Source organism: Rhinatrema bivittatum, chromosome 16 (assembly GCF_901001135.1).
Source record: "Rhinatrema bivittatum chromosome 16, aRhiBiv1.1, whole genome shotgun sequence".
In the NCBI taxonomy this organism is placed as follows: Eukaryota; Metazoa; Chordata; class Amphibia; order Gymnophiona; family Rhinatrematidae; genus Rhinatrema; species Rhinatrema bivittatum.
The window spans coordinates 24,887,924-24,900,733 of NC_042630.1; the positions used below are offsets into that span (position 1 = coordinate 24,887,924).

General features: G+C 48.3%; 1 protein-coding gene across 3 annotated transcripts in view; it reads left to right on the forward strand.

Annotated features, from left to right (window-relative positions):
- Nucleotides 1–12,810, forward strand: part of NUP210L (nucleoporin 210 like) — a 52,293-nt gene that overhangs the window by 32,152 nt on the left and 7,331 nt on the right. For all 3 annotated transcript variants that reach the window (XM_029581987.1, XM_029581989.1, XM_029581988.1), the window contains 14 exons: nucleotides 34–96; nucleotides 932–1,111; nucleotides 1,589–1,669; nucleotides 1,774–1,905; nucleotides 1,994–2,155; nucleotides 2,855–2,946; nucleotides 3,598–3,772; nucleotides 4,564–4,739; nucleotides 5,077–5,297; nucleotides 5,408–5,544; nucleotides 6,043–6,166; nucleotides 6,315–6,464; nucleotides 8,141–8,391; nucleotides 8,629–8,833. In XM_029581987.1, the coding sequence (XP_029437847.1) occupies nucleotides 34–96; nucleotides 932–1,111; nucleotides 1,589–1,669; nucleotides 1,774–1,905; nucleotides 1,994–2,155; nucleotides 2,855–2,946; nucleotides 3,598–3,772; nucleotides 4,564–4,739; nucleotides 5,077–5,297; nucleotides 5,408–5,544; nucleotides 6,043–6,166; nucleotides 6,315–6,464; nucleotides 8,141–8,391; nucleotides 8,629–8,833 (2,149 nt within the window). The remainder of the gene's footprint in view (nucleotides 1–33; nucleotides 97–931; nucleotides 1,112–1,588; nucleotides 1,670–1,773; nucleotides 1,906–1,993; nucleotides 2,156–2,854; nucleotides 2,947–3,597; nucleotides 3,773–4,563; nucleotides 4,740–5,076; nucleotides 5,298–5,407; nucleotides 5,545–6,042; nucleotides 6,167–6,314; nucleotides 6,465–8,140; nucleotides 8,392–8,628; nucleotides 8,834–12,810) is intronic.

A 12,810-nucleotide genomic window follows, 5' to 3' on the forward strand; every position in this document is an offset into this window, starting at 1 on the left:
TGGATGATTCACTCTGTGCATTTCTCTTTCCAGGTGTTTCCACCATTCAGGCTGATCCCCCAGAAAATTACTCTTATTCCCCACAATATGATGCAGGTGAGGGCATGCATGAGTGCTTCCTCATATCATTACTTCTGCGAGTATTCTCGATCACGAGTATTTATTTACTTTCATCATTACTCCAGGGACCCTGCTCCATCCAAAGCAGGATGTACGCAACAGAACACTCTGGATTAAAGGCCAGGTTTTGCAGTGCTTGGAGGGGAGCTCTAGATTAAAAACCGGGTTTTGCAGCATTGTAGTAGATCGCTCTGGATTAAAGGCCTGGTTTTGCACTGCTGCAGAAAGAGCTCAGGACTACAACATGGGTATTTCAGTACTGTGCCAGGAAGCTCTGGATGAAGGATCATGTTTTGCAGCACTATGGTTTTGCAGAGGGGAGCTCGGATTAAGGGCCAGATTTTGCAGTACTGCGGTGGAGAACTCTGGATTAAAGGCTGGGTTTCGCAGCCATGTGGAAGGGAGCTCTGGATTAAAGGCTGGGTTTCGCAGCCCTGCGGAAGGGAGCTCTGGATTAAAGGCTGGGTTTCGCAGCCATGTGGAAGGGAGCTCTGGATTAAAGGCTGGTTTTCGCAGCCATGTGGAAGGGAGCTCTGGATTAAAGGCTGGGTTTCACAGCCATGTGGAAGGGAGCTCTGGATTAAAGGCTGGGTTTTGCAATGTTTTAGAGGGGAGCTCGGATTAAGGGCCAGATTTTGCAGTACTGCAGTGGAGAACTCTGGATTAAAGGCTGGGTTTTGCAGCCATGTGGAAGGGAGCTCTGGATTAAAGGCTGGGTTTTGCAATGTTTTGGAGGAGAGCCCTGGATTAAGAGTCATGTTTTTCACTGCTGCGAAGGAGAGCTCTGGGTTAAGGACTGTATGTTTTGCAGGTGATGTCAGAGGGCGGCCCTCAACCCCAGTCCATCATCCACTTCTCCATCAGTAACAAGACAGTTGCTAGGGTGAATCGCCTCGGGCAGGTCACGGCTTTGGAAATTGGCACAGCCATGGTGAATGGGACCATCCAGGCTGTTAATGAGGACACGGGTAGAGTCATCGTCTTCTCACAGGTATTCCTGAGCGTCCCACCACCCCTACCAGGTCATTTAATACTCCTTGGCTCACTTGTGTTTTTGTTCAAGTTTTACTAAAGCAAGCAAATTTGTAACCCCACACGTGCTGTATAACCAAAAAAACATTGAGAAAATGATCGATCCACAACCAAGGTAATATGAATGTTGTAGTTATGTTCCCCATGTCCATTCCCACCCAGTGCCTACTCATCCTCCCCTCAACATGACTGAAGTACAAATTAAACAGAAAAAGGGTTAATGCAGTACAAAATGTCCAGTTCCCTCTCACTGGTTTTAATTATTTTTGTGTTCTGGTTTTGCTTGGCTATGTCGGGTTTTTATGCTCTGGGCTTTTCTGACTGTATCTATTTTGATTGGTCACAAGCACCCAACTTTGTCCTTTTGTGAAATGTCTCGTCGACGAGCTGCGAGATTTTCGGAGAGTCCCTGCCTGATTCTTGCCATCCTTTGTAGGATTCCGTTGAAGTGGAGGTGGTTCAGCTCAGGGCCGTAAGGATCCACGCGCCTGCAACTCGTCTGATAACAGGGACCGAGGTTGGTAAACGCAGCCCCCCTGTACGCGGCCTCCGGCGCGGCAGCCGCCCACGGCGCGACCTGTCACCCCTTCACCCTTCTCTCTGTGGTGGCTTCCCTCTTAGATGCCTGTGTATGTCGTAGGGGTAACCAGCACCCAGACGCCATTTTCCTTCAGCAATTCAAAACCGAGGCTGACGTTTCACTGGTCGATGAGCAAACGAGATGTCATGGACCTGGTGACGAGGCACAAAGAGGTAGGAGCAGCCCCCCCCCCCCCCGTGTTTGTCCCCTCAGAGAGGCTGTCTGGTGCGTTGGGGTATAAATGTTGTCTTTGTCTTTCAGGTGTCTCTGCAGCTTCTCCCAGAGAATAACTTTGCCATGGTTGTGCGCACGGTGGCTGCTGGTAGGACTGGTCTTAAAGTGACAGTAGCAATTTCCCAAATGTGTCCACAGGGGCAGTTTGAGGGCAATGTCACGGAGCTGTCTGACGAAGTGCAGATACTGGTAAGTGACTCCCGCCACTTCCAGCGTCTCTCGTCTGTCACAGGCAAAGCTCAGAAGTGACACGGTTCTTGCGTAAGATCCAGAAGTCTACTTTTTTTTTTTTTTTGCATTGTTAGCTACAACACCCAGGGCCTTTCATCACGGCACAATTCCCTCCCATGGAAAGCCGAGTACGGCCAGAGAGCAGAGAAATGGTGAGATCCATAGTATGTGGGTCCTGCCTGTCAGGAGTCTCAACCAAATCGTATGAAAACAGGGAGGTAACCGAGGGAATTCCAATGCGGACCTCTGACGAAACTCTGGCCCAAAATTCCTCCCTCTGCTCCTTGTGTTGCCTGCTTTGCCAGAGCCTCCTACTCATGCTCTGTATACTGCCCTCACTACTGGAGCATGCTGCCAGTGGATGCCTGGACTGCCCTCCTAAACTGGAAAGGGCATGGGATTAACACGCGGGGTCCCTAGCAGCTGGAGGTTGGAAATGAAGCCCTGGGGTGACGAGTGGCCTCTTTTTTTTTTTTTCTTTGAGGGGACAGTTTCCACACGGAACAGCTTGCTGGGCAGGCGGGACTTATTATGCTCTCTGCTGCTTGCGTTGCCTGATCCTGCTCGAAGTGCTGGTCCCTCCTGACTGCGGTCTGCACGAAGCTCCTGTAAGCTCCTGTCCAGCTTACCTGTTTGTTTGTTTTTTAATTCCTGAAGGTCTTTGATAAGCTCCAGCTCTTCTCCCCCGAGTGTCCTGCTGAGCAGATTCTGATGTCAACAAACTCACAGCTCAAACTGTACACGAACAGGTAAGAGCGGAGGGGGGGGGGGGGGGCTTTTCAGTCATCTCTACCCCGGAGACCGTCTCCTCTCTGGGCACCTCACTTACTGGCATTTCTGCAGGCTGGCACTGGATGTACTGCAGAGCATGCCTTCGCGCTTTGTCATTTAGACCCGCGCTTATGCAGGCAGTCTTTCCACCTGAGCAGAAGCAGCAGTGCTTCACACCTGCAAAGGCTGGCCTCTGGTCTGGTGTTTCTGGCTGTGGCCCCTGCTGGTGGCTTGCAAATACACGGACTGGGCTACGGGGGGGGAGAATGGCAGCCTGGTGTCCGTGGTGAGCGAGTGTGAATTATCCATCTGCATGTCTGTAAGCACCATTATAAGCACCGGGCACTGCACAAGGAATCCAGTTCTCAAATGCTGTCTCGTGATGTATTCTGAACCATGTAACAATAAATGGTGTTCCAGGCCAAGTGGAAAGATTGTTTAATAATGTTTGAGGATTATTGTGAATCAGAGTAGCAGTGAAGCTTAAAATGCACTCGGGAGGTGCTTCTGCCAACTACTGCCCTGCAGCTTCTCCAGGTGGAGCATTGATGTCAGTAATGCCACTGTCTCTGGAGGTTAGTGGGAGGCAAGTTTGAAGCCCTGCCCTAACCTGTGTTTTGGGTCTGCAGGGAAGGTGCTGCCTTTGTTGCCTATCGGATTCTGCAGTGTATCCCCAACTCCTCCGTGGTGGAAGAGGATGGGCAAGGTCTCCTAACTGCTGGGGCAATAACAGGCTCAGCGGTGCTGGAAGTGACCTCGCTGGAACCCTTTGGAGTCAATCAGAGCATCATAACTGGAATCCGGGTATGTCCAGCAGTGACGGGGATGTCTGAGCTATAGCCCGAGTGGATGAGTCTATCAATGATAGGGGATGTCTGAGCTATAGCTGGAGTCCGGTTAAGCCCAGCAGTGCAAGGGGATGTCTGAGCTATAGCCCGAGTGGATGAGTCTATCAATGATAGGGGATGTCTGAGCTATAGCTGGAGTCCGGTTAATCCCAGCAGTGCAAGGGGATGTCTGAGCTATAGCCCGAGTCTGGTTGAGACTATCAGTGCCAAGGGAAGAATGAGCTATAGCTGGTGTCCTGGTAAGTCTGGCAGTGTCAGGGTAAGAATGGGCTATAGCTGGAGTCTGGTTAAATCCAGCAGTGCCAGGGGAAGAATGGGCTATAGCTAGGGTCTGGTTTAATCCAGCAGTGCCAGGGTAAGAATGGGCTATAGCTGGAGTTCGGGTAAGCCTGGCAATGCCAGAGGAAGTCTGGACCACGAGTAGAGTAATGTTGGATGGATGGAGAGAAATGGGTCTATGTTCTGGGGTTAAGCCACCCATAATTTACAGAATCTTTTCTGTCATGGGCCTGCTGCTTTCACCATCAGCACTTTCCGGTCTCACTGGGACTGGAGGTTCAGCTCCTTTCATGAGATCACAAACAATTCATCTCATCTACTTTCACCATGCTATGGTTACAGAAGAATAGGTTAAGTCTAAGTGTTTCTCTGACCTGCTGGGTCTAACAGCCCTCCTCTCTACCAGTCCTGCAGTGGAAGGCTCCGTAAGTTCCTCCCTTAACTCTCCATAGGTTTTGCCTCTGATAGGTGGCCCCAGTGTTGTACCTGAGAATCAGCACCTCACCCCGGCTCTACACTTCGCGAGGGACCACCCTGTTAGCCTTTCCCCTAGGAATGACGTTAACCTTCACTGTCCACTTCTATGACAGCATCGGCGAGAGATTTCATGCACAAAACACACAACTCCAGCTTGCTCTGAACAGGTCAGTAGGATGTGCGGTGAACCTCTTCCTTCCTATTCCCTCCCTCATACAGGCTGCCAGGGATCCCCTTGTCTTCCCACCCCTACCCCCTCATACAACCTCTAGAATTCCTTCTGTTTCCTATTGCCATACAGCCTTCAGGGGTTCCTTCTCCCCCCTCCTCCTGTCATAGTCTCCTGGGATTCCTTCCCTGTTAATCCACGAAGACCTCTCCTGGCCACTGATGGGGTCAGGGCTTAAGGCCACCCAACGACTCCTTCTTAATCCTAGTGTGTTAGAGGTTAGGGCTCCTGATGCGCTCTCAGCTTACAGGTCATGGAATTTTGTTTGTTTTCAGAGATGACTTGCTGTTAATTGGACCAGGACATCAGAACTACACCTATGTTGCTCAGGCTGTGAACCAGGGTGTGACGTTGCTGGGCATTTGGGATCAGAAGCATCCAGGCATGGCAGATTACATCCCCGTAGTGGTGGAGCACGCCATCACCCCAAACCTTTCAGAGCCAGTGACTATGGGAGACGTCATCTGTTTCAACACTCACCTGGTCAACCAGGAAGGTCTGTGCCCACGCCATATTGGAGCAGATGTGGGTGACAGGCTTGCTGAGGCTCTAGCAGTAACACACGATTAGAGAAAGTTTTCTGGCTCTCTCTCTCTCCTGCTGCAGGTGAACCGGGAACTTGGCAGGTCTCCTCTGGCGATGTCCTTCACATGGACATAGTGACGGGGGCAGCAGTAGTTAGGAACACAGGGACTGTTACAATCTTCCATGACATCCCTGGAGTTGTAAAGACATTCAGAGAGGTAAGTGTCATACCCTGTGCTGTGCAGAATCAGTGATTGGTCAATCATTAAATCATGAGCTGCTGCCTCTCATGTGAGACTCCCAGTGCTGATACTGGGACCTGAGTTGCTGTCTCTGCATGGGAGACTTCAGTGTTGATGCAGTCCCCGAGCTGCTGCCTCTGCATGTGAGACTCCCAGTGCTGACGCAGTGGCCTGCGCTGCTTACCCCTGCATGCGAGACTCCCAGTGCTGACGCAGTGGCCTGCGCTGCTTACCCCTGCATGCGAGACTCCCAGTGCTGACGCAGTGGCCTGCGCTGCTTACCCCTGCATGCGAGACTCCCAGTGCTGACGCAGTGGCCTGCGCTGCTTACCCCTGCATGCGAGACTCCCAGTGCTGATGCAGTGGCCTGCGCTGTTGTCTCTGCATGTAACACTCCTAATGCTGCTGCAGTCGCCTGAGATGATGTCTCCGCCTGCAGCTTTCCCATTGCTGATTCCGCTTTTTGTCCTTTAGGTAGTGGTTTATGGAACTTCTGGATTAAACCTCAACTTTGGCCCCAAAAACTATTTGACCAACGCACCAAATTCCACCGAATCCTATCTGCTTGTTTCTACAAACAGAAAGCAATGCCTCAAAGGTAAATGGGTATCACTGTACCAGTAGAGGGTTTGCACCTGCAGAAAGTTTTAGGACCACACAGGGCCTTTCACGAGATAGAAAGCACCCAACTGGAGGATTTTGTCCAGCTTCAGTGATTGCAGCTCCTTTCCTCCTGTCTTGCCCAGGAACTTGCAGTGCTGCACAGGTAACTGCCATCTTGACCGTGCTGACCCCGGCGGTGTACGTTGGCTGTGCTGTGCGCTTCAGTAACAGTGCCCTGGACGTCCCTGCTAGCAAAATCTTTCACCTCAGGTCTGAGTTCAGTATTGAGAAAGGTACGTCTGTACTTAGTGGGAGCGGGGATGGGTGTTTACACTGGAAAGAATGCTGAATTATAATTTGTCCACTCGCACCCTTCCTATCTCATCCATTAACAGCAGGGACCAGTGTGTGGAGGAGTAGCCTAGTGGTTAGGACAGTGGGGGCCTTGTGAACTTGGGCAAATCTCTCTACCATCCACCCTCCATTGTCTCAGGTACAAACTTAGATCCTGCTGAGCCCTGTAGGGAGAGGGAAATAGCTGCAGTGTCAGAATGTAATCCACTCTGCAGTGCCTGAAAAAGCAGAATAAAAACCAAATAACAAGCAGTAAGGAAAAGGCGAGGGTGGGGGATGTGCTCTACCCTCCCGTGCGGGCAGGGCTCAAGTTCCAGTGAAGCCTCGAACTGCAAACTTCAGCCGGCACTTAACAACCCAAATCTGAAACACCAAGGTACCGGGATTTCAATATTAAGTTAGGTGGCAAAATGCAGGCATATAATTCGCCTGCTTGATAATGAGAGGGTAAATATGCACGTTATTGATGCACCCTGCCCACCATCTCATAATAATTTTGGATTTTTTTAGTCTGCCTTAGCAACATAGTAAATGACAGCAAATGGTCCATCCAGTCTGCCCCGCAAGTTGCTTTTGGAAGTAGCAACTGCCGCTCCATGCAGGTTACCCCCATGCCTTCCATTTAGGGTCATAACTGCTGCTTCCGTGCAGGTTATCCACATTCGGAAAGGTTACTGCATTACCCTGGTCAAAAGATGCTCAAAGCAGCTTACAGCATTACTACAATTCAGGTACAAGTCCCTTTCCAAAAGTGCTTACAATTCAAGTGGGACCTGAAGCAATGGGAGATAAAATGGCTTGCCCAAGGTCAGAAGGAGCGGAGAAGGCTCTCACTTGGCTTCCAGCAGTGTCAGGTGCTGTACAGCAGAAGTTGTGAGCTTGGAGCCACTTTGCATCTGCTGGATCATTGCTGGAAGCAGAGCAGAGAGTAGGGCCGAGCCGGATGATGCTGGCATCTGCGGCCCTGAGGGAAGAGAGGCCACAATCAGGCTGATTGATGGGGGAGACTATGCTGTTGGGAGAAGGGGTAATTGAGGAGAGGCTGGGACCAGTGGGCATGATGTGGGTGGGGACCTGAACTGGTAGGCACTTTTGAAGATGAAATGTTACATGTATTGTGCCCTCAGAGTAGCTAAAGGTATCCCCGTTGTGAAATACCACGGGTACTTTTAGCCTTTGGAAATTCACTTTGTACAGATGTAGTCACCCTCAACCTGTATAAAATATGATTAAGTTAAAAATCCACTCTGATGCCCATTGACTGCTCCATATAATGTCTCAGGCACCACGTGTTTTAACCCTCCAGACCCACCCACACCACGTAAGAGCACAGCTTTAAGCTCTGTACACAGACCATTGGTGATAAGCCAGACTCTGAACAGCTTTCATTAGGAACATTTATACCTTGTTCCGCATTTACTAGATCAAAACAGGATTCATTCAAAAACCAACCAGCTGAGCACAGTGGGGACTGAAGCACCATTTTCCCCTCTAACAGTGCTGCCATGAGGGTCAGCAATAAATTGATCTCTACCCAATTCCTAAGTCTCACTGCACGTTGGACCTTGCCCGTGACTGCGTTTAAGTACAGCTCCTGCCCTCTTTCTCACTCCAGGCCTCTACATGTGCGTGATCACAACTCGGCCCCAGTCCCAGTCTGTGCTTCAGGTCCTCAGCACTGCGGATACGTCGGTCATCCTGAGTGCCACCATACTCGGTGATCACCACAAGAGGGGACCCCAGAAATTTCTCATCCCCTTCCTTCCTGCCTTCTTTGTCAACCAGTCACAGCTGGTCTTCAGCGGCAGGCAACGGACAAACCACATCAGAGTGCTGGGAAAGGAAAAGGTGCTGCAGGCACTAGAGGTACGACCCTTTCTGCCCATCCCCGCTCCTCACAGGCTGAGACAGCATTATAGATGCTGCCCCCTGCAATAGCAAAATCTGTATCTCCTGACACAGTATCTGACCAAAGCATCTCAGTCAGCTTCATGGGCCAGAATGCATTGGGAGAAGGTAACCAGGCCTGATTCTCAGTGGAAGACGCAAGCATCAGTTGAACGTGGATCTTTATGTTGTTTTGTTTTTTTGCTGCTGTTTAAGGTGGTTTCAGACTGCCCTGCCATTCTGGTGGGCCGTGGTGCTCAATCCTTCAGCACTCCGGGCCTGTACACCTATCCTGTGCGGGTACTGAATCTCACCTCGCTGCAGCAGGCAGTACCAGTCTTCATCAACATCTCCTACCCCAGGACAGGCCAGAGGGCGGCTGTGGCAGTGACAGCTGTGTCAGAGGACCAGAGGAGGCATGGTAAGTGTAAAAGGTTTACAGAAACTGCTCTCAGCCAGTGGTGCTTCCGTATGCAGATATCTCTGCATCCCACCAGTCCTGTCTTTCTGCTAAGAATTCTTTCTGATGATTGAAATTTAGACATTGTCAGTTTTCCCCCTAGCCTATTAGTCATGATTTTCCTCACATCTTACGAAACAGATGCAAGGGTGTAGGACAGAAACGGAGCGGTCCTTAAGTGCTTTTATTTACAATGCAAAAATGTCAGCGTTCATATTTAACGATCCTTAATACAAACTTAAAATAAATCAGCTATAGTGAAGGGCTGCCTTTCCATAAGAATATAAGATATGCCAATCTGGGTCAGACCAAGAGTCTATCAAGCCCAGTTTCCTGTCTTCAACAGTGGCCAATCCAAGTCACAAGTACCTGAAAAGTATCCAAACATTAAATAGATCCCATGCTACTAATGCAACAATCGGTGGCTATTCCCTATTGATTAATAGCAGTTTATGGACTTCTCCAGGAATTTATCCAAACCTTTTTTAAACCCAGCTACACTAATTACATCCACTGGCAAAAAATTCCAGAGTTTAATTGTGCATTGAGTGAAAATAATTTTTATCTGATTTGTTTTAAATGTGCTACTTGCTAACTTCATGGAATGCCCCCTAGTCCCTGTATTAGCCGAAAGAGTAAATAACTGTTTCACATTTATCCATTCAAGTCTTTTTATTATTCTGTAGATCCGTATCATATCTCCCCTCAGCCATCTCTTCTCCAAGCTGAACAGCCTTAACCTCTTTAGCCTTTCCTCATATAGGAGCCATTCCATGCCCTTTATCATTTTGGTCGTACTTCTCTGTACTTTCTCCAGTGCAACTATATCTTTTTTGAGATGCAACAACCAGAACTGCACACAGTATTCAAGGTGCAGTCTAACATTTGAGTGATAGAGAGGCATTATGACATCCTCCATTTTATTTGCCATTCCCTTCCTAATAATTCCTAACATTGTTTGCTTTTTTTGACCGCCACAGCACATTGAGCTGACGATTTTAATGTATTATCCACTATGATGCCTAGATTTCTTTCCTGGGTGGTAGCATTTAATATGGAACCTAACATTGTGTAAATACAGCATGGGTTATTTTTCCCTCTGTGCATCACTTTGCACTTGTCCACATTAAATTTCATCTGCCATTTAGATGCCCAATCTTCCAGTCTCACAAGGTCCTCCTGCAATTTATCACAATCCGCTTTTGATTTAAATACTCTGCATAATTTTGTGTCATTCGCAGATTTGATCACCTCACTCATCGTACCTCTTTCCAGATCATTTATAAATAAATTAAAAAGCACCGGTCCAAGTACAGATCCCTGAGGCACTTCTCTGTTCTTTGTCCACTGTGAAACAGATCATTTAATCCTACTCTCTGTTTCCTGTCTTTTAACCAGTTTTAACCTCCCTTATTCCAATACCAAACTGGGCCAGCTTTATTCCAAATGGCTGCTTTTCCTTATGGCACTCACAATTTACAGGCCAGCATCTCCCATCTTACAATCAGGTTGCCATCTCCCGGATTCCCAAGCCCCCCTTCCTCCTGCACTCTTATTCCCCAATAAGGGATCATCCTAAGGAGGACTGGGCCAGATAACTGGAGCCGGTTGTTACGATGTTCTGAGGCTCTCGAGTACAAGCTCTGTCACAAAGGTGTAAAAGAATATTGAGGAGGAAACATGGCAGGGCCTGTTCCTTGACACAACTGACCCGAATAATTTTCAGAACTGGAAGGGAGGAGACACAGGGAACCACTTTAAGTTTTGGGGGTCATCTCGTGGAGACACTGCTGTGGAAAAATTAGATCTTACCTGCTAATTTTCTTTGAGTCCCACCAGACCAGTCCAGGAGCATGGGGTTTTCTCTCTTACTAGCAGTCTCATAGAAATTCTGTGTAACAAAGCTTAAAAAAAAATCACCTTAGCTCCCTGGAGCAGGGGATTCAGTGAAAACCTGAAATTTAAGTCGTAAACTCCTCCTCCGTGAGGATCCAAATGCCAGAACCATAACTACTGAAGAGCACACTGACAATATGAATGTATACTAGAAGAGCTGTCTTCAGACTCCAAGGGCAGGACTCTGAACTGGTCTGGTGGGACTCAAGGAAAGAAAATTAAAAACCAATTTTTCCTTCCTAATCGTCCTAGAGACTAACCCAGAGGCATGAGATGTACCCAAGCCTTCCTAAACTGGTAAGACCCTGAAAGACCATCGCACAACACATTCATACCTAACACCTCTATGTCAGGCACCTGAACATCCAAACAGCTTAGCAAGTGGCTGCCCTACAGATCTCCTAGTAGAATGGGTCCAAAGACCAGCCGGTACGTCCAGGCCCTTACAAACATGTGCAGATGGAATTGCTTTTTTAATCCATCTAGCAATAGAGGCCTTACCTGCTCTCTGCCCCTTGTTAGGATCACTAAACACGAAAAAGGTTTTCCAGTTTTCAAAAACCATTTGTGACTTTCAAATATCTCTGAAGTACCCTACATACATCCAAGCACATGAAGATCCTGACTCGGCTCTGTAGAATCGGACTGCAACCTCAGGCAAAAAAGAAGGCACTGTCCAAATCGAAACTCCATCCTCCAAAAAAATGAAGGTAAGGATCGCTACATGATAAGGCTTGCAACTCCGAAATACACCTCACCAAACAAACAGATACCAAAAACACCGTTTTCAGAATGAGATCCTTCAGAGAAACCCTCCTGAGTGGCTCAAAGGGTGGCTTACCCAAAGCCTTCAAGATTAGATTGAGATTCCATAGAGGTACCAAACGTCTAATGGGTGGACACAACTGTTTCACGCTCTTCAGGAAAACACACCGCATCTGGCAGTACATCCCAGCTTGTCTATTCGGGGATGTGTCCGTGTAAGCTGATGTATATCGGCTGGACAAAACACACTATTAAAATACGTGTACAGGAGCATTTGAGTTGTATATGAACCAATAAGGTTTTGTGTTCTATTTCAGAGAGGCTACTGCATGGCAGGGATATTTCCTGTGTATTAGTGCAAAGGGAACAATGTCTTATATTTGAAAGGGCCACTTTGCATCCAAATGGATTAAATCGGGATGTTGACTAGGCAGCATTCCTTTGGATTTATGCCTGAATGTGTATGACAAAATTGTTTTTTTACATATAAAAATGTTGTCCTTTACTGATATTAGATACACGTCATTGGGGGGGGGGGGGGGGGGGGGGCGGGCGTGGAAGTGGTTTTGGATATAAGCAACAGGAGAGTAGATGTACGCAGACGCGGTGTTTTGCAGTTTGAAGTCGCCATCTTATACATATCATAGAGTAAGATGAATCGCGGGTTGCCGTGAGAGGGGTTCCTATTTCAGTAGGTAAGGGTTTTAAATAAGGAAATGTGCAAGTATGACCGGCATATAATTTGTTGCTAATGAATGTTGAAGATATTTAACCATTTTTATAGATTGCTAATAACGGTGTTTGGGTAAGCGGCATTTAGTAGCTCTGAGGTGAATTACATCTTTGGCGAGGTTTACGCTCGTCGGCTGCGGGTTCTCGCGGCCGGCCTCAGGGGCAGGTGGGGGGGGGGGGGGGGGAAGGCATTCAGCAGCTTGTCTTCCAATTAGACTTGTACGAGAGCATCAATACCCAAGCACTTCGAATCTCTCCAGCGCATCCATTTTCGGAAAATGCAAATGCTCTGTTGCCGCTATATCCAGGGGGCACAGGCCTTCCAATGTCCGACCCCCTTTGAAATTTGCCTCCAGAGCGTCCCACTCAAGATCAATCAGTTCTTGAATGGCTTCCCTAACAGGGAACAAACAAGAGGCTTTATGCAAAGAAACCAAAATGGGATTCTTCTTTGGCTCAGATACGGAATCTGCCCCAGGTACTCCCAGCATTTTCAAGGTCTGGGAAATCAGAGCCGGCAGTTCATCTTTATGAAAGAACCGCAA